The 20827-nt window shown below is 42.9% G+C and overlaps 1 protein-coding gene across 2 annotated transcripts; it reads left to right on the top strand.

The window, feature by feature from the left end:
- Positions 1–505: 505 nt before the first annotated feature.
- LOC139376556 (TBC1 domain family, member 12b) lies at positions 506–20710 on the top strand. Of its 2 annotated transcripts, XM_071119286.1 has the most exons (14): positions 506–2140; positions 2914–3037; positions 5039–5095; positions 10057–10199; positions 12357–12439; positions 12775–12892; positions 14599–14705; positions 15098–15178; positions 15870–15961; positions 16057–16128; positions 16221–16349; positions 16465–16574; positions 16833–17091; positions 18107–20710. In XM_071119286.1, exons 1-14 carry the CDS (start codon positions 798–800, stop codon positions 18176–18178), a joined length of 2790 nt encoding a protein of 929 aa, XP_070975387.1. In that variant the 5' UTR covers positions 506–797; the 3' UTR covers positions 18179–20710. The 2 variants fall into 2 exon arrangements, with proteins under 2 accessions (XP_070975387.1, XP_070975388.1); XM_071119287.1 differs by lacking the exon at positions 5039–5095 and having other exon boundaries at positions 583–2140.
- Positions 20711–20827: the final 117 nt, after the last annotated feature.

Genomic DNA, 20827 nt, shown 5'->3' with positions numbered 1-20827 from the left:
AGTCTCTTGGAAAATTATGAAACACAGAGATGAAAGATACATTATTTTTATTCTAGGTCCTATGAGCACATGCCACGGTAAATTAACGTGAACGTTTGATGTCCCTAGGCATAGCCTCTTATTTAGATGCCTTTAAGCATCTACAGGTAAATAAGACGAATCAGTGCCCACTGCCCAAGTGGTTTATTTCATTGGCGCTTTCCATGGTGCTGAAACTAAACTGGGCTCTACAGGTGGTCTGTGTATATGAAGTGAACCAAATTAAACTGTAGCCTATTGAGTGATCAACTCTTTCCAGGTCTTAGCCTACCTCCATTGTTGTGTGTTCCGTTACAAAAGACGGGATACTTGTGCTGAACCAACGAAGCCTGAATACTTGCGCGTTGTGCTTTAAAAAAAAACTAGTCTCGGATAAACCAGGCGTGTTATAGCTCCGTATGGACAGCAGATGTCCCCTCATCCCATATTTTCCGTCTGCGTGGCTGGTGATTTGCTCTCCCCTTCTACGTCATTGGAATCTCAAAATGGCTCCTGCTCACCGCCCAAATGGGGGCGGCTGCCGGTTTTTCTAATAACAAAAATTATACACGACCAGGCGACTGATATTCCCCCTTTTCCTGCCGCCGTCGCTCGGAATAGCAACCGTATTTTGATTATGCGTCGTAAGGAGGGATACTCTCTGAGATCATGATAGGCATAATAGCTAGACAAGGAAAAACGGGGAAAGAGCAAGCAAAGCTGAACCAGCCACCACAGCGTTTTTGTTATGGAGCAGTGGTGTAGGGAATGTGAATGACATGGAAAAGGCATATAATGTCTCTTCTCCACCGGCTTTCTGTGTTGGTGTGAACGAAAAGGGGACCAGCAGCACATATGTCACCCAGCCGCTGTCTCACGGTACCGCCGAAGCGGCAGCTCGTATCTCTAAACATGTCAGCAGGGACGCAACGGGTTGCAGTGACAACAGGGAGTCGGGTGAAGCAGGAGAGGATATTGGCCGTTCCACGGTTTTAGTTACTGACAGTCCATCCGGTGGCACTGTAAGCAATTGTGTTATTCCTGAGCCAGGTTGTGACTCTGCTACAAACGGGTTTACTGTGTCAACAATGGTAGGCGCCAAGGCAGAGACCTCCTCTGCTGTCGCTGCAGTGAATCGAGAGGAAATGGACGGGAATGCACTCCAGAGGATTTCACTGGCAGAGAAGAACAAGGAATCCTCTGCAGAAGAAGTAGATGCCTGTCATCCACCATTGAACTTTGTGACAGCAGCTGAGACTGTAGAGTCATTGAAACACTCCTGCAATGGACAGCTTGAACTGAGCTGCACAGCTGCCTCCCGGACTGTTCCAGAGGGGCTCTCGAATTGGGACACAGACAGTGTTATTCAGAGCACCCTCAGCAGTGATGCTGTTATTAGGCCACCGATTAACTGGAGTATGACCCCTGACAAGGAGGCCAAAATGGCAAATGGTGGATTATTTATAGGACACAGCAGCGCCAAGTTACACACAGAGACAGTTGTAACAATTATTTTGGATGGAGCTGCAACATGTCTCTCTAACACACAGTGTGAAAAACCCTCCTCAATTGCAATGAGTGCAAGGGAGGGACATCACGAATCCTGCAATATCAGAGTGGAACCTGACGGAGCCGGGGCCCAGCCTAGGACACAAGCTAACGTAGCAGGAGATCTATCTGGTGGTGCTACATCCAATCTCAACTCTCAGGGTTTACCATCAAGCCCAGCACCAACGAAAGACCCATGTAGGGTCAGTGCTAAACCAGACACCATTCAGGGAGAGGAACCTTCAGCATCTGGTCACCTAGGAGATGATCTTTCTTCCAGACCCCATCCTCAGGCGCTCAGGACCAGGACTGTGCCCAACAGTGTGAGCTATGACTCCTCCACCATTCTCAGTCCAGGGGATGAGGATGGGGAGACCTTTGCGGAGCTGGGGGCCCAGGGCCACAGTGACCTCCGATTCATGGATGTCAGTCTGAGCTCCAGGAACACCTTTGAGTCCAGCAGACGTCAGTCTGCCCCAGGGGATATACCAGAGGGCCTGAGTGTAGTCTCGGCAGACCCCTCAGAACTGGCTTTACAGTCCAAAAGACCCGGCATTGCTGAGTATTTTGGCAGGTAAATGAGTTGTTGTATTTGTTGGCTGAGATTATTTGCATTTTCTGCAAGGAACGAGAGGTACAAACTTTGTCACCGTGTGCTTACTTCGCTTTACATCAAGGTGTGCCTTTTATACTCCGTATAGCCATATTATTGATGCAATTTAAACCCTTTAAAACAGCAGTCACTGCCATTAATCTTCCTCGCCTTGCAAAACTGTGTATTGGTATTGTAACGGCACACCAGGACATAACAAACAAAGCCAGCGACTAGAACTAGGCCTCTGTCTCATTCAACATTTAGAGCAGGCAGAGACCTGGTGGAAATGGAGCCAGCTGCAGTGAATACTGTAGTAACGGTGTTCCCACACACTAGGTTGTTACACTTTACAGTAGGTGCAAATTAATTAGAAACACTTCATTATTAGTTCATAGATAGTTTATACATCTCTAATAAATACTTAGGCCATGATTGGTAGCTATAATATTGTGACATCAGCTGATGTAAGAAGGGCTTTATAAATACATTTGATTGATATAATATAATAAATAACAGTTTATGAGCTACTTATAACTCCTTTGTGAACCTTCATGTGAAGTGTTAACCCCTAGGTTTATGGTCCCGCATAGGATCAGGTGAAATTGATTCAAAGTGATTCAGAAAGACATTTAATAACCCTGATTTCTCAGTACGTCGACTCATCAAAACCGTTTAGCTGACAGGGGGAATAAAATAAGTGTGTCATCATTAAAAATTGCCCACTCATTGTCCTGGCTTTTCTGTCTGGTCAGGAGTTTATTTCCCAAGAAGCAGAGAGAGCCGAAGGGTCCGTCTCAGAATGTTCCTGGTTGGAAGCTGTTTGGGAAGGTTCCCGCTAGAGAGAGCGCTCCCAAGGACTCCAGGACCATACAGCAGGTTGGTGTCCCAGGCCCATATTCATGAATAAAGCATGTCAGATTAGGAGTGCTGATCTAGGATCAGCTGTGTCTTTTAGATCATAATGAAAAGGATTTCATTGACATGGAGGCCCTGGGCCCGTATACATAAAGCATATGAGAGTTAGAGTGCGGATCTAGGATCAGGTCATCCCTGTCCATATAATCTTATTCATTATTATTTGAAAGACAAAACTGATCCTAGATCCACACTCCTACTCTGAGAAGCTTTTTGAATGTTGGCCCCGATGTCACTGCTACAGTAGTTATTCACAGACCTATTAACTGACCTAACTTCCTGTAAAGTATTGTGTATGGGAGAGAAAGCTATCTGACCCCGCCTGGAGGGAATCCAGCAAGTGCGTCATCTAGGAATGTACTAGTAAAGTCGAGGTGGATGCCATGAGCTCAATATTTAGCCTAGATCATTTTTTCCCAAGTGCTAGTCAGGACTTAACCCTAATGAATAGGGATTATGTCAGCCTTATGTACCTAACCTCAATTTGTTAACATAGCTTAATGCTTTAAAGAAAGTAAAGGACTACAACTGTTTAATCTCAAAGTAATTTACACCCCTTCTGTTCAACTCCTTCACCTATGATACATTGTATTGTAGCCCTTTTGTTTTGTATCACACGATTCACTAGTTGCCACTTGAAACAGACACAGTAAAATTGCAGCCTTGTGCAACACGCAATGACACAGCATAACAATCATTCCCTACGCCCTATTCTGACAACTCACCTATACTTGTCTGACCAGGTAGCATACTGATAGCATCTCATGCTCACAGCTCGAGTAGATTCTTTAACGTCAGATATCATTTCTTCTGAGAATCCTATAATAGAGTGCCTGGTAATAATGGCATCAGAGCTTATATATAGTGGTGTGACAAAGGCTTTAGTCGGCCTGTACTTGGCCTACTCCTTCCCAACACCGACGAGAGAGTAGGGTTCAGGTCATCCAGGTTGGAGCCTGGCAAGCCTGGCAAGCCCTGGGGCCTGGCTCTGTCCCAGGGGCTGGCTAGCTGCCTGGCTCACTGCCTGAGTAAAGAGTAGATCTTATTCAAGGTGTATGCCTCTTGCCTGGTATGTTGAGCCTCGATTGAGTTTGAATTATGCCCATCTCCTGCCCTCAGCCCCTGGCTATGTCCTTCCTTCCTCTCTCTCCCTCTTCTCCTCACTCCCTGTCTCCCTCCCCTACTCTGCCATGCAGGTACAGGTCCGTCTCCACAGTCATTGGAGGCACTAATGCATGATTTCATGCCTGGATGGAAACAGACACTGAAGCCAGTTAAATGTCTCCCTTCACTGGATTAGTAGTGCACTCAACTCTAGTACATACAGCTGCAGACGAGATGAGAGATGAGCGTTTATAAGCCTCACTGTCCTACTGAGATTATGACTAAAAGAGAGTGACCTCATCTAGAGTGAGCTACACAGGTTAGAGTAGGGATCTAGGTGTCAGAGGGTCCATCTGTAATGTGTTCCAGAAATGTGCCGTATAGAAGCTCAGGTGATGGGTTGATCCTTCATGCAGTTATTCTACCTGCAGGGGTAGGGATTGAATTGCATCTCCAACAGAGGCCCTTTCAATAAAGTTGCCTATCTTCCTTTCCAGTGCCAAAGGGCAAAGTTGCTTATGTGGATTGGATGTGTACTGAAGGGTCACACTTTATTTGGATAGTCCGAATAGTCCATCGGTAGATGCTCTACAGGTGGTCATACGATCAACAAACTATCTGCTAAGGTTAAGGTTAGAGTTAGGTTTAGAATAAGGGTTAAGCTTAGGGCTAGGATAAGGGTTAAGGTTTGGGATAGGGTTAATAGATAGTTAGTTGAAATGTTACTGATAGTCTGTAGAGCATCTACAGATGGACTATCCAAATAAAGTGGTTACCCTGAATGACTTGACACTATTCTTCTTCTTTTTTTGATAGACACTTTTGAACTGAGTTTAAACGTTGTTCTTCTTTCATCAGGAGAGTACTCCAGATGGTCTCGCGTCTGTGTCCACACCAAATCTCTTAAGCGCAGGGGTATGGACTTTCTCGAGTTTCCTTTTCAGTCATCTTCTCAATCTCCTATCTGCATGGGGCTGCTAAGCAACCATTTCCATTGACCATACAACTCATGTCCATGCCCACCCTAGTACTAACAGAGTAGGGGAAAATGCATGCTGGGGGAAAAAATAATCATAATTTAATGCAGTATCAAAGTAATATTCGACAATCACAAGGTCTCTGAGACTCTTGCCATAGCTCCAGCAGCTCATAGACTCTGTGGCTCAAAATGTTGTAATCCAGAGTGTTGTGATCCATTTTCCCTTACATACGTTCTCAAATGTGATAGATCTATTAGATTTGCCTGTATTCCTTATTATGGACAGCGGACGTTCAGCTACACAGACACAATGGAAACTAGATTAGAGCTCCGAGTTAAATTGTGTTTGAGGGCATTAAAAAAAAAACTATAAATGGTTAAATGAGTGAAAAATAGATGTCATTGTTGCAATTGTTTGACTAGGCAACATATTCTAACATCCGAAATTGACATGTTGAGTTGTTTTGCCATATTCAGTTATTTAATAATACGCTAATTTCCCTAATGTGGGCAGTTTGTGTTACTACCTTACACAAGCTTGCATTTTCACCTCAAGCAACAAAGTGAAATTACACATTTTAACCTCAGATTGGTGAACTTAATATAAACATTTATAGTCATCAAGATGACACTAAATCGATTGATTTAAATAAATGAATATCTTTGGTTTGGTACCATTGATTTTATCATATGCGCTTGTCTGTCGCATGTCTAGCAATGCTGACCAGACTGCATGCGCGCAAGTTGATTTTGTCCACTTACACCAGACGCGATCAGGACACGCAGGTTGAAATATCAAAACAAACTCTGAACCAATTATATTAATTTGGGGACAGGTCGAAAAGCATTTAAGATTTATGGCAATTTAGCTAGCTAGCTAGCTTGCTGTTGCTAAATAAACATTGGGTTGTTAGGGGGCGGCAGGGTAGCCTAGTGGTTAGAGCGTTGGACTAGTAACCTGAAGGTTGCAAGTTCAAACCCCCGAGCTGACAAGGTACAAATCTGTCGTTCTGCCCCTGAACAGGCAGTTAACCCACTGTTCCTAGGCCGTCATTGAAAATAAGAACTTGTTCTTAACTGACTTGCATAGTTAAATAAAGGTACAAATATTAATTTTTTTTTACCTGAAATGGACAAATGGACATGCACCTCTACTTTGACAATTAATCCACAGATAAAACGGTCAACCGAGTTCGTTTCTAGTAATCTCTCCTCCTTTAGGCTTCTTCTTCTCTGGACTTTATATGGCGGTTGGCAACCAACTTTAAGGTGCATTACCACAACCGACTGAACTGGAGTGTGGACCTCAGTTCATCTTTCAATCACCCACGATGGTATATGCTCCTAAAAACCAATGAGGAGATGGCACGTAGGTATATCCTCCTAAAAACCAATGAGGAGATGGGAGAGGCAGGACTTGCAGCACGTTGTGCTTTACAAATAGAACCAAGTTCTATTTTTAGCGCCTGGCTACGTAGACGTGCGCGATAATTGAATAACATATATGTGTACGTTTATTTTGCAACGCTCGCGCATGCGACTCAAGCGCTGTGGTCAGCATGTAAGAACGTGTTTGTCCTTTTCAAACTCAAATGGCAATGGGAAAATCAGGGCGCACTCTTTCTAAAAGCCTCTGGCCACAAACAAATGCACAGATTTGACAGTCAAGCTGTCACTCAAATGAGAACCAACCCATCACTATGTAGAACTACCTGTGGAGCAATTATTTGTTGAAATTATCCATTGTCGTTTACTTTTTCATATTGGTCATCTACCGTAAACTTTGTCCCACAGGGCGATGAGTTGATAAATGGCCACTACAGGTTCTTATCTATTGACTGGTAGTATACCCAAGTTCGTTGTCGTTTGTCTTTCAGAAGAGCGAAAAATGGTAGCGGCAGACAATTGTCCCAGTACCATTGATTTACATACAATATCCATGTGAGTGATTCCTCTGTGCACGCTATTGATTACAGTAGAACAAGCTAATCAATTTCTGTCTGGCGTGGCTGCTTGACAAATGTTGATGCATGAGCAGTTTTTAAGTTACTAATTTAGCAAAATCCAAAGAATTTGAACACAAGCCTGACAAGTGTGTAGGGAGTAATGTTTATGTATTGGTCTTCAACATGCAGTATCACAACTTATTTCAGCATATTGATTATGAATTTGGACATTTAAAACCAGTGTTTTTACACGGCTGTAAATCAAAATGACATGACCGGAAGCAGCTACTGTACCATTTTCAACTTGTGTCTTAAGAATGTAGATGTTACTTTTTAACATTATTTTTCAACAATCTTCTACTTAATTGGGTAAATACTACTGCATGAGTCCAAAAATGTGCTATGATTGATTGATTTTGATGATATTAGTGAAATTGGGAAAATTACTAAGAATTGCTTTTTTGGTTTACCTTACATTGATATATTTGACTTGACATTTATTAATAAACACAGTTGATTACATGATGATTGTATATACACTTTGACATTACAAGTGGTCCCAGAGATCTATATGCTTTTCTGGTATACACTTTGTGATTATATATGATAGTGTGCCTCTAGAAAAGCATTGGTGTTGGTTAAACACAGTTCAACTCTGACCTTTTCTAAGTACTATAGGACAGCAGCAATCAAATGGTGAAAAAGCAGTGCCTATTTCTCCACTTTTACTATGGTGGCTGTTATTCTTCACTGGTTTTGGTAAATCTCACTCTCCTGAGACGGCACTCCCCTCCCCCGTCCTTACCAGCCTTTTCTTCTGATAGCCCCCTTTGTAACTACTACCCATAAATGTCTTGAAGGAGCCACAACACAAGACAATGTAGCCATTGACATCCATACAGTATCCGTTTCATGCATGGTGAAAGGTCAAAGGTGAGCCTTGTTTTGTGTAGTGGAGCTGAGGGATGTATGGTGATACATCTAGTCACTTGGTCTATTAGATAGTCAATGCACCAACTTGCACGAAACAAACGCATTGGATATCAGGGGCATTTATTGACCCCTTAGACATGACTCATGATGTACAGTTGAAGTCGGAAGTTTACATACACCTTAGCCAAATACATTTAAACTCAGTTTTTCACAACTCCTGACAATTAATCCTAACTGACCTAAGACCTAGTTTTAGGTCAGTTAGGATCACCAATTTATTTTAAGAATTAAAAATAAATTGTTTAACTTGGGTCAAATGTTTCAGGTAGCCTTCCACAAGCTTCTCACAATAAGTTGGGTGAATTTTGGCCCATTCCTCCTGACAGAGCTGGTGTAACTGAGTCAGGTTTGTAGGCCTCCTTGCTTGCACACGCTTTTTCAGTTCTACCCACAAATTTTCTATATGATTGAGGTCAGGGCTTTGTGATGGCCACTCCAAAGCCATTTTGCCACAACTTTGGAAGTATGCTTGGGGTCATTGTCCATATGAAAGACCCATTTGCGACCAAGCTTTAACTTCCTGACTGATGTATTGAGATGTTGCCTCAATATATCCACATCATTTTCCTTCTTCATGAAGCCATCTATTTTCTGAAGTGCACCAGTCCCTCCTGCAGCAAAGCACCCCCACAACATGATGCTGCCACCCCCATGCTTCACGGTAGGGATGGTGTTCTTCGGCTTGCAAGCCTCTCCCTTTTTCCTCCAAACATAACGATGGTCATTATGGCCAAACAGTTCTATTTTTGTTTCCTCAGACCAGAGGACATTTCTACAAAAAGTACAATCTTTGTCCCCATGTGCAGTTGCAAACCGTAGTTTGGATTTTTTATGTCGGTTTTATAGCAGTGGTTTCTTCCTTGTTGAGCAGCCTTTCAGGTTATGTCGATATAGGACTCGTTTTACTGTGGATATAGATACTTTTGTACTGGTTTCCTCCAGCATCTTCACAAGGTCCTTTGCTGTTGTTCTGGGATTGATTTGCACCTTTCGCACCACAGTACGTTAATTTCTAGGAAACAGAACGCGTCTCCTTCCTGAGCTGTATAATTTCTGTGTCATCCCATGGTGTTTATACTTGCTTGCTATTGTTTGTACAGATGAACGTGGTACCTTCAGTCGTTTGGAAATTGCTCCCAAGGATGAACCAGACTTGTGGAGGTCTGCAATTTCTTTCTGAAGTCTTGGCTGATTTCTTTTGATTTTCCCATGATGTCAAGCAAAGAGGCACTGAGTTTAAAGGTGGGCCTTGAAATACATCCACAGGTACACCTCCAATTGACTCAAATTATTTCAATTAGCCTATCAGAAGCTTCTAAAGCCATGACATCATTTTCTGGAATTTTCCAAGCTGTTTAAAGGCACAGTCAACCTAGTGTATGTAAACTTCTGACCCACTGGAATTGTGATACTGTGAATTCTATGTGAAATAATCTGTAAACAATTGTTGGAAAAATGACTTGTGTCAGGCACAAAGTAGATGTCCTAACCGACTTGTCAAAACTGTAGTTTGGTAACAAGAAATGTATGGAGTGGTTGAAAAAACGAGTTTCAATGACTCCAACCTAAGTGTATGTAAGCTTCTGACTTCAACTGTACACCCTAAGGATGCTCTCTCTCTCTCTCGACCTCTCTCCAGATCGCTCTCCACAGTCATCAACAACCATCACACACTCCACAGTCCCTCCATTTTCTCCCCCCCCCAACCATCACACACTATTTAGTCCCCTCATTCTCTCTCTCTAATTCCTCTCTCTCTCTCCCTCCCCAGACATATAGGCTGCTGCCTGCATGGGCCTTGTGATTTCCACAAGCCTGTCAGCTGATCCTGTCACCCCTCACGGCTAAAGCCACTATCTTTCCTCCCTTTCAAATGTAAACCCAAGAGGCTAGTTTACCTGTATTTGGGCTGTGTTTTCTAGTACCTATAGGGATTCAGGTTTTTGATGTATCTGCAGGAGTTTGAGGCCAGGGTGGGCAAGGCTGGGCCTGGGGGAACGTCAGCTGGGACGTCCCCTACTCAGCCTCAACAGGGCCGGAGGAAGAACCTGGAGTTTGAGCCACTGTCCACCACAGCTCTTATACTGGAGGACAGGCCTGCGTAAGTCCACACTATCTCTCCCTCTGACTCTCTCTCCACTTTATTTCTGTCACATCTTTCCATTTCTTTGTCTGTTCCTCTGTTCTTGTTTATTATGCCCTCCAGTCCTTGCAGAGGGAAAAGGCTAAATGTTTTGAAAAAGTTTAGATCTACAGTGGCTTGCAAAAGTTTTCACCCCCCTTGGCATTTTTCCTATTTTGTTACCTTACAACCTGGAATTAAAATAGGATTTTTAGGGGGTTTGTATCATTTGTTTTACACAACATGCCTACCACTTTGAAGATGCAAAATATTTTTTTATTGTGAAACAAACAAGAAATTAGACAAAAAAAAACAGATAACTTGAGCGTGCATAACTATTCACCCCCCAAAAGTCAATACTTTGTAGAGCCAACTTTTGCAGCAATTACAGCTGCAAGTCTCTTGGGGTATGTCTCTATAAGCTTGGCACATCTAGCCACTGGGATTTTTGCCCTTCAAGGAAAAACTTCTCCAGCTCCTTCAAGTTGGATGAGTTCAGAAGATATACAGCAATCTTTAAGTCATACCTCAGATTCTCAATTGGATTGAGGTCTGGGCTTTGACTAGGCCATTCCAAGACATGTAAATGTTTCCCCTTAAACCACTTGAGTGTTGCTTCAGCAGTATGCTTAGGGTCATTGTCCTGCTGGAAGGTGAACCTCCATCCCAGTCTCAAATCTCTGGAAGACTGAAACAGGTTTTCCTCAAGAATTGTCCTGTATTTAGCGCCAACCATCATTCCTTCAATTCTGACTAGTTCCCAGTCCCTGCCGGTGAAAAACATCCCCACAGCTACCACCATGCTTCACTGTGGGGATGGTATTCTCGGGGTGATGAGAGGTGTTGGGTTTGCGCCAGACATAGCGTTTTCCTTGATGGCCAAAAAACTACATTTAGTCGCATCTGACCATAGTACCTTTTTCCATATGTCTGGGGAGTCTCCCACATGCCTTGTGGCGAACACCAAACATGTTTGCTTCTTTTTTTCTGGGCTACTCTTCCGTAAAGCCCTGCTCTGTGGAGTGTATGGCTTAAAGTGGTCCTATGGACAGATACTCCAATCTCCACTGTGGAGCTGCAGCTCCTTCAGGGTTATATTTGGTCTCTTTGTTGCCTCTCTGATTAATGCCCTACTTGCCTAGTCCATGAGTTTTGGTGTGCATCCCTCTCTTGGCAGGTTTGTTGTGGTGCCATATTCTTTAAAAAATTTAATAATGGATTTAATGGTGGTCCGAGGCGTGTTCAAAGTTTCTGATATATTTTATAACCCAACTCTGATCTGTACTTCTCCACAACTTTGTCCCTGACCTGTTTGGTGAGCTCCTTGGTTTTCATAGTGCTGCTTGCTTGGTAGTGCCCCTTGCTTAGTGGTGTTGCAGACTCTGGGGCCTTTCAGAACAGAACAGGTATGTATACTGAAATGGTGTGACAGATCATGTGACACTTAGTTTGCACACAGGTGGACTTTATTTAACTAATTATGTGACTTCTGAAGGTAATTGGTTGCTCCAGATCTTATTTAGGGGCTTCATGTCAAAGGGGGTGAATACATATGCACGCACTACTTTTCTGTTTTGAAGTTATTTTTTTCATTTCACTTCAGCAATTTGGACTATTTTGTGTATGTCAATTACATGAAATCCAAATAAAATCCATATAAATTACAGGTTGTATTGCAAGAAAACAGGAAAAATGCCAAGGGGGGTGAATACTTTTGCAAGGCACTGGATCTATATTACACACACTACATTATTTTCAACTAGGCTCAGGCCAGGGTGCGGTGTCTATTAAGAACACAGTGAGAAGCACACAGCGTCCAAAAACAAGTGGTGTTGAGTTTCTCTGTCTGTGAGACTCCTTGGTCACCTCAGCTGCTCTCTCTGATCCAAGACCTCAGGCCCTCATTAAGAATAGATATATGAAATCTGAGTGTGTTGCCTGAACCATAACAAACACACTGTCTGCAAGGCAAAGTCAGTCTTTCTGTTTGTAGGTGTTAATCTCTCTTTAATCTTCAATGTGTTGAACTTGACTAAAAGTAACCATTTTGTGTCCTCGGTTATGTGATATGCACTGATTACGGTGAAATTGACACTGACAGACACTGATACCGTGTCTCCTCTGCTCTCTCGGCAGGAACCTTCCTGCCAAGTCTGTGGAGGAGGCCCAGCGTCACCGCCAGGAGTATGACGAGATGGTGGCCGAGGCCAAGAAGAGAGGTACTGTTAAATGCATTTCTCTCTCACCCCTTCCATTTCACTGTCTTTTCAGGGCTGTGCAATGGAGGTCAGCCGCATTTGACCTGTCCACTGTATAGACCTCCAGATGTTACTTCGCTCATTCTGTCAGTTGAAGCCGTTGCTAAAGCCAGAACTTGAACATACTTTTGCCACTTTACATCATGATAACAATTGTAAAGCAGAAGGAAAATAAGATAGATATTTTTTTAACGCATTTATAAGCATCTGTTAACATTTAAAAGCATTTCTAATGGCGTATTCATTAAAAGTTATTATGAAGTGTAACCAAAGGATTTGTGCCCCCCTCCCCACAGAATTGAAGGAGGCCCAGAGGAAGAGGAAAGAGATGAAGGAGAGGTTTAAGCAGGAGGAAAGCATCGCCAACGCCATGGTGGTCTGGAACAACGACATCCTGCCCAACTGGGAAAACACGTGAGTTAGCTAGCTAGTCACTTCCTGCTAAACAACTCTCCACTGGCATGGGGAAGCGATGGAGAGTATCCAGTCAGTACAGTACAGTGGCGGTCGGTGCCGTTTAAGATGAGGGATGATGATACATTTTTTATGAGCATGGCCTTGTTTCTATTACAGCATATTGGATGACTGTCATTCATATTCCAGTCACACAGCTCAATATAACATCGATAGGTTTCGGCTACTACATGATACTCTAATTTTCCCTTTACCCATCATGATGTTGCTACAACCTAGCCTATGAATGAAAGTTTACAACGTAGGTGCACAGATAGAGAATTTTGAATAATCAAGATGACAGACAGTGACACATTCAATACCTCCTTGCAAATTATTGATCTAGGGTGTAATCATTAGTCCAAATAGTTGCAAATGAGAGTTTCTATTGGATAAATTCAGTTATTGTTATCCCCGTTTCATTCCGTTTGCTTCCGTTTAAGAAACATTTTTCAACCGAATCGGCAAAATGAATACACCCCTGATCACATGCAAACACAGTTCACTTTCATAGCAGCCACATAAAAACAGCATGATCACTTTGCTCGTTGTATATATAATTCCTTCTCCCAACTATCTACACGCTCTCCTCCTCTCACATTTCCCCTTCGCTTGTGGACTTCAGTGCACAACACATCAGCTGTCTGTGACCAGGCAAAAAAAACTTTCCAAGCCAAACCTTCAAATCATGACCATTGACCGCTAACCGCTACACACAGCCTACATTGTTGTCACATCATAGTCATGCAGTACAGTGTACAGTCAGAAAGCAGTTTAGCAGTTACACCGGTGTGCCCCGGTGGCAATAACTTAATAAAAGCTTACCTTGATTTGGAAGAGTTCCAGTGTTGGATAGCCATAGCCAGCTGGCTAACATAGCATCCCTCTCTGTTTGAGCCGAGTGTTTGAGTAGGCTAAACTAGCTAGCTAGCTGCATTCATGAGCTAAGTGAACGTTTTTAAAAAATACTACCAAATCTCTCTCTCTCTTGCTTCTCCTTAATTTTGGAAGAAATTAATTTGTTAAGAACAGTTGAACTATTGTCTTTGTCTCTCTTTGAGTCAACTACTCACCACATTGTATGCACTGCAGTGCCAGCTAGCTGTAGCTTATGCTTTCAGTACTAGATTCATTCTCTGATCCTTTGATTGGGTGGACAACATGTCAGTTCATGCTGCAAGCCCTGATAGGTTGGAGGACGTCCTCTGGAAGTTGTCATAATTACTGTGTAAGTCTATGGAAGGGGGTGAAAATCATGAGCATCCTAGGTTTTGTATTGAAGTCAATGTACCCCCGAGGAGGACAGAAGCTAACTGTCCTGTGGCTTCACCATGGCGTTACCCTACAGAGTGCTGGTGATGTTACTGTAGACCTTCATTGCAAAACAGTGTTTTAATCAATGATTTGGTTTTAGCTATGAGGAGGACGGTCCTTCACCCTCTGAGGAGCCTCCTCTGGTACAGTATTCAGTCAGTAACTCAGTCAGTTTTTCTGCCAGTCAGCCATTTAATTAGCCAGCCAGACAGCCAATCAGTCAGTGAACCAGTCGACTCAATCAGCCAGTCAGTAACTTGGTCAGTAAACCAGTCGGTCAGTAGGCTTGTAGGCATAGGTCAGGGCTCCCATGTGCAGGAGACCCATGCCAGTCTGTTTGTGTCCCCCTGTAGGCGTAACACTCGACGGGTGCGAGAGCTCTGGTGGCAGGGCTTGCCCCCCAATGTCCGAGGAAAGGTCTGGAGCCTGGCCATAGGCAACGAGCTCAACATCACCCCCGGTATGTAATGGTGTTTCAATAGTCATAACTCCTAGAACGCCCAGCATAATTCAGTATTCCCAATGGCAGAAAAGGATCAGATTTGCATTCAGAAAAATACATACAAAGTCAAGTTATGTGTCAATATACATAAAGTACATTGGAATGTATTAACATGGCCAACGTTGTACATCTAAAAATGTAGTGCGCGGGTATTGTTTGTTTTCTAACAAAACAAGCACTTTCCCCACTTTCAGCTGGAGTATATGTACCAGCCTGTTGTGTTGTGAGTGGGAGGAATTTCTGGATTGCCTCCATGTTTCACTGCCAGAAAGTGCCTTTGTGGTTTCCAGAAAAATGCAAAGTAGACGTCCTGACTCATTGAGAGAGTAATCTTCTTTCCTTTTCTACAGAGCTGTATGAAATATTCCTCTCCAGAGCAAAGGAGAGATGGAGGAGTTTCAGTGAGACGGGTTCAGAAACAGAGGCTGACGGTTGGTCTGAGGCGGGGGTGGGGTGGGTGGGGAGAAGCCCTCAGGGGACAAGACTGTGAATCTCAGCCTCAAACGCACACACACATCCATTCTCCTCTCTTCCTGTTTGAGACAAAGCTATTTCCTCTCGTTGCTTTTACATCTGAGGTCCTTGACACATTGTGGAACTAAAACTTAGCAGTGCTGCCGCCACATTGGCGTCACATTACTGCACAAACCCCCTCACTCAGCAGCCATTTGCAGGCTTGGTGCAAAGGCTTTCTGTTGTTTTTCCTCTAGTGATCTGTAAAGCGCCTGTTTCTACCATCATGTCAGACTGTCTGCCCATTGGTCCAGTACTGAGAGTCAATAGTGACACATTCAAAGCGCTAACATCTGTAGCGCATTAGAAAGACTGTTTTTGCCAACGAGAGCCTTAGGAGATGGATCCAACAGGATTTAATAGAGCTGAACAGAGAGATTTGCAGCCTGTCTCCTCTTGGCATCGTTTTAGGTTACAAAATATTGGCACTGCATCAGTGTCTCTGTATCGGTCATTGATTGCTGAGTTACTCGGCCTATCATGCACAAACAACGATACAGAGAGGTCAGACAAGCTGGAGATCAGTTTATTGTAGCAAACTGAAATGGTTCCGTTTTATCCTTTCTCTTATGATGTTTTTAACATAATTTGTTCGTGTTTCGATCCGAGATGGGGCATCGCTGGCAGACAGAGAGTCCAGTCTGGACCTGATCAAGCTGGACATATCCCGCACATTCCCTCCTCTTTTTATCTTCCAGAAGGTACAGTAAATCTCTTACCCCGTGTGTGTGTTTGTATGTGTGTGTGTGTGTGCGCTCCATGGCATTTCTCATCCTCTGATTGTCTTCAACCACAGGGTGGGCCATATCATGACCTCCTCCACAGTGTGCTGGGGGCCTACACCTGTTACAGACCTGACGTGGGATATGTGAGTAACAAGTCAAAACAGCACTCTTTGTCCTTATTTTCTCCCATACTGCGGGGGTTGTAAAGTGAAATGGCGGCTCTGTTCTCGTTCAGGTCCAGGGCATGTCCTTCATAGCTGCAGTGTTAATCCTCAACCTGGAGGAAGCTGATGCCTTCATCGCATTCGCTAACCTGCTCAACAAACCCTGTCAGCTGGCCTTTTTCAGAGTGGACCATGATCTGGTGAGGCCCACTTCCGCAGGGGCCACTGTGGGAAAATTGTCCTCTCTCTAAAAACGACTTTAACAGGACTGAGTTAGTCGTCACTGAATCTCTCGCTACCGTTCTTCTTCTCTAGATGCTGAAATACTTTGCTGCATTCGAGGTGTTCTTTGAAGAGAACCTCCCAAGACTATTTAACCACTTCCAGAGCTCCAACCTCACCCCAGATCTCTATCTCATAGACTGGTAAGTACCTATGGGATCTCTGTGAACATTTGAAGGTATGTTGCAGCTCTCTTTAGTGTGGCCTTCAACTTTTAGTTCCAGTCATGCTATCAGCTCAGTATTCACAGTTATAAGAGCACAGCTACTGTCAGCTCTAGATTAAATCATCTGCATTCACCATTCTGCTAACTGCCACTTTTGTGCGTGTGCGTGTGTGTGTGTGGTGAACTTGCTTGCGTTCATTCGTTTGTGAATGCATGCTTCTGTGTCTGTGTACAGGATCTTCACTCTGTACAGTAAGTCGTTGCCATTGGACGTGGCGTGTCGCGTGTGGGACGTATTCTGTCGTGACGGCGAGGAGTTCCTGTTCCGGACGGGTCTGGGGATTCTGCGTCTGTATGAGGACGTGCTCCTACAGTTGGATTTCATCCGCAGCGCCCAGTTTCTGACACGCCTCCCTGAGGATATAGGCTCAGATAGGCTGTTCGCCTGCATTGCGGCCGCGCCCATGCTCAATGGAAACAGAAAATGGTCCCAGGTCAGTTCCTTTAAACAGAAGAAGACATGAAAGTGAGAAAATGGATACGTTTGCGCGGAGTGACAATAAACATACAAGAATGTTATTATGTGGTTGAGTTGAAGCCATTTCTGTAGCCTATTGAGTGAACTGGGTCATGCTCCCAGAATTCCTCAAAAATAGCCTGTAGTTATGTCCAGTCCCTGGTCTGCCCGTCCGTCACATGTGCCACTTGTGTGGCCAGGAGCAGTTTAGAAATTACACATAACTCAGCCACTGCTATATGAAAGACATCTTTATCATAGATTCGCACTTGTTGGGTCCAACAATTCATATACTACACCACCTACAGGTGAATGAATGTACATTGAGTACACAAAACATTAGGAACACCTTCCCTTTTGCCCCACAGAACAGCCTCAATTTGTCGGGGCATGGACTCTACAAGGTGTCGAAAGCGTTCCACAGGAATGCTAGCCCATGTTCACTCCAATGCTTCCCACAGTTGTGTCAAGTTAGCTGAATGTCATTTGGGTGGTGAACCACTCTCGACACACACAGGAAACTGTTGAGCGCGGAAAACCCCAGCAGCGTTGCAGTTCTTGACACAAACTAGTGCGCCTGGCACCTACTAGCATACTTTGTTCAGAGGCACTTAAATATTTTGGCTTGCCCATTCACCCTCTGAATGGCACACATACACAATCCGTGTCTCAATTGTCTCGAGGCTTAAAAATCATGATTTTAACCTGTCTCCTCCCCTTCATTTACACTAACTGGAGTGGATTGAACAAGTGACATCAATAAGGGATCAGTCTACTGTATATCATCGATAAGAGCAGATGTTCTTAATGTTTTGTATACTCGGTGTATGTCAGTTACAGAAATAAATTGGAAAGAACCTGTATGATAGTCTGCTTTTTTCTGTGGAAATGCAGGCTACACAGCTCTACCTACAGGTGTTTATTTATTGTGTTTGCCTAAAAAGAATGACCGGTTGCAGTTTTATTGCTAAGATTTGCTCTCTCCTCTCCAGGTATTTCACGCGTTGATAAAGGACAACAAGGACATGGACAGGAATTGCAACCCAGCACTTAAGAGTTTATGATTCAGCAGTGGAACATTTGAATGATCATGTTCCTCTCTTTAATTGAGAGGCTTTGATCACCTTAGATTGATCATGGTAAATGGACCTCAAATAATTTCATACTTGAAGATGGAGGCCTTGAACACCATTGGCAATTTTATTGAATTTAGAGTGTTTATGGTAGTATATCATGAATATACAGTACCAGTCAAAAGTTTGGACAGACCTACTCATTCAAGGGTTTTTCTTTTTTACTATTATTTTAGAATAATAGTGAAGACATCAAAACTATGAAATAACATATATGGAATCATGTAGTAACCAAAAAAGTGTTAAACAAGTCCATAGATTTTAGATTCAAAGTAGCCATGCTTTGTCTTGACGACAGCTTTGCACACTCTTGGCATTCTCTCAACCAGCTTCACCTGGAATGCTTTTCCAACAGTCTTGAAGGGGTTCCTACACATGCTGAGCACTTGTTGGCTGCTTTTCCTTCACTCTGTGGTCCAACTCATTCCAAACCATCTCAATTGGGTTGAGGTCGGGGGACTGTGGAGGCCAGGTCATCTGATGCAGCAGTCCATCACTCTCCTTCTTGGTCAAATAGCCCTTACACAGCCTGGAGGTGTGTTGTGTCATTGTCCTGTTGAAAAACAAATGATAGTAACACTAAGCGCAAACCAGACGGTATGGCGTATCGCTGCAGAATTCTGTGGTAGCCATGCTGGTTAAGTGTGCCATGAATTCTAAATAAATCACTGACGGTGTCACCATCAAAACACCATCACACCTCCTCCATGCTTCACGGCCGGACCTACACATGGAGATCATCCATTCATCGACTCTGCGTCTCACAAAAACACGACGGATGGGACCAAAAATCTCAAATGTGGACTCATTAGACCAAATGACAGATTTCCACCGGTCTAATGTCCATTGCTTGTGTTTCTTGGCCCAAGCATGTCTGTTCTTCTTATTGGTGTTGTTTAGTAGTGGTTTCTTTGCAGCAATTCAACCATGAAGGCCTGATTCACACAGTCTCCTCTGAACAGTTGATGTTGAGATGGGTCTGTTACTTGAACTCTGAAGCATTTATTTAGGCTGCAATCTGAGGTGCAGTTAACTCTAATGAACGTATCCTCTGCAGCAGAGGTAACTCTGGGTCTTCCTTTCCTGTGGTGGTCCTCAATGAGAGCCAGTTTCATCATAGCGCTTGATGGTTTTTGTGACTGCACTTGAAGAAACTTACAAAGTTCTTGTTATTTTCCAGATTGACTGACCATGTCTTAAAGTAATGATGGATTGTTGTTTCTATTTGTTTATTTGAGCTGTTCTTGCCATAATATGGACTTGGTCTTTTACCAAATAAGGCTATCATCTGAAAGCCACCCCCACCCCTGTCAAAACACAACTGATTGGCTCAAACACATTAAGAAGGAAAGACATTCCACAAATTTACTTTTATCAAGGCACACCTGTTAATTGAAATGCATTCCAGGTGACTACCGCATGAAGCTGGTTGAGAGAATGCCAAGAGTGTGCAAAGATGCCATCAAAGCAAAGGGTGGCTACTTTGAAGAATCTCAAATGTAAAATATATTTGTTTGACACTTTTTTGGTTACTACAAGATTCCATATATGTTATTTCATAGTTTTTATGTCTTCACTATTATTCTAAAATAATAGTAAAATAAAGAAAAACCCTTGAATGAATAGGTGTCCAAACTTTTGACTGGTACTGTATGATGACATACTGAAGTTAGACCCAATTCATTACATCTATCTAGTCCCATCACAAAAGTCTGGAGTTTCTTAATTGAGTGAGGCCCTTAGTTACACCTGTGGATTTTATCTCACTAACATAAGATATTTAATGAAAATGCACCTCCAAGCATAGATTTACAGTATATGATTTAATGGACCAAGCCAATATAACAACATGGAACAAAATGAAAACAGTGAGACAGCCCATGCATTTCTTAAGTCTCTGAAGCTTGACATCGAATAGTTTCTGCTCAGCTAAACTAACAGTAATAGGTTTTCATTACAGTGAGCAGTAAGCACTTGTTTCCGAAAGACCCATAGAAAGTGCAAAAGAGAACGTGTGGCACATGAAGTTTCTGTTTTGCTTTTGTGTGTGAATGAATCCACAGTGAAGCTCTAATATTGTTGTGAATGAAAGAGCAATGAGACCCTTGTTCAAAGCACCTATTCATGAAACATAATTTACTTTTAAAACATTGTTTGTCATGTTGCTCGCATCTTTTGTTACTTTACATTTGACTTATATGTTGAGATGCAACATATTTTTTAATCAATGCTGTAGTTCATGGTTCTACAGGACATTTTTCATATCTTATATATTGGATATAAAAAAAGTTGTATATTGTTTCTTTTGCATTTTTTTCTATGCTCTATTGTACAGTTTTCATACTACTATGTTAGAACAATTGTAAATATATTTGAAATGAATTTTAAAAAAGTACCTCTGTGATACTGTATCAGACCAGAAGTTATGAATTATGTGAATAAATCAAAGATATGATAATTGCATTTTTGAAATATTGTCTATTTATTCCCAGACAGTCAGTGTTTCCTGACTGCCGGTGTACGCACCCACAACACACCCAAGCAAACAGGTCTTCCCGACCACTAGGTGGCATTTATTTT

This window comes from Oncorhynchus clarkii, chromosome 20 (genome assembly GCF_045791955.1).
Source record: "Oncorhynchus clarkii lewisi isolate Uvic-CL-2024 chromosome 20, UVic_Ocla_1.0, whole genome shotgun sequence".
In the NCBI taxonomy this organism is placed as follows: domain Eukaryota; kingdom Metazoa; phylum Chordata; class Actinopteri; order Salmoniformes; family Salmonidae; genus Oncorhynchus; species Oncorhynchus clarkii.
This window is presented reverse-complemented; position numbering and strand designations above follow the sequence as displayed.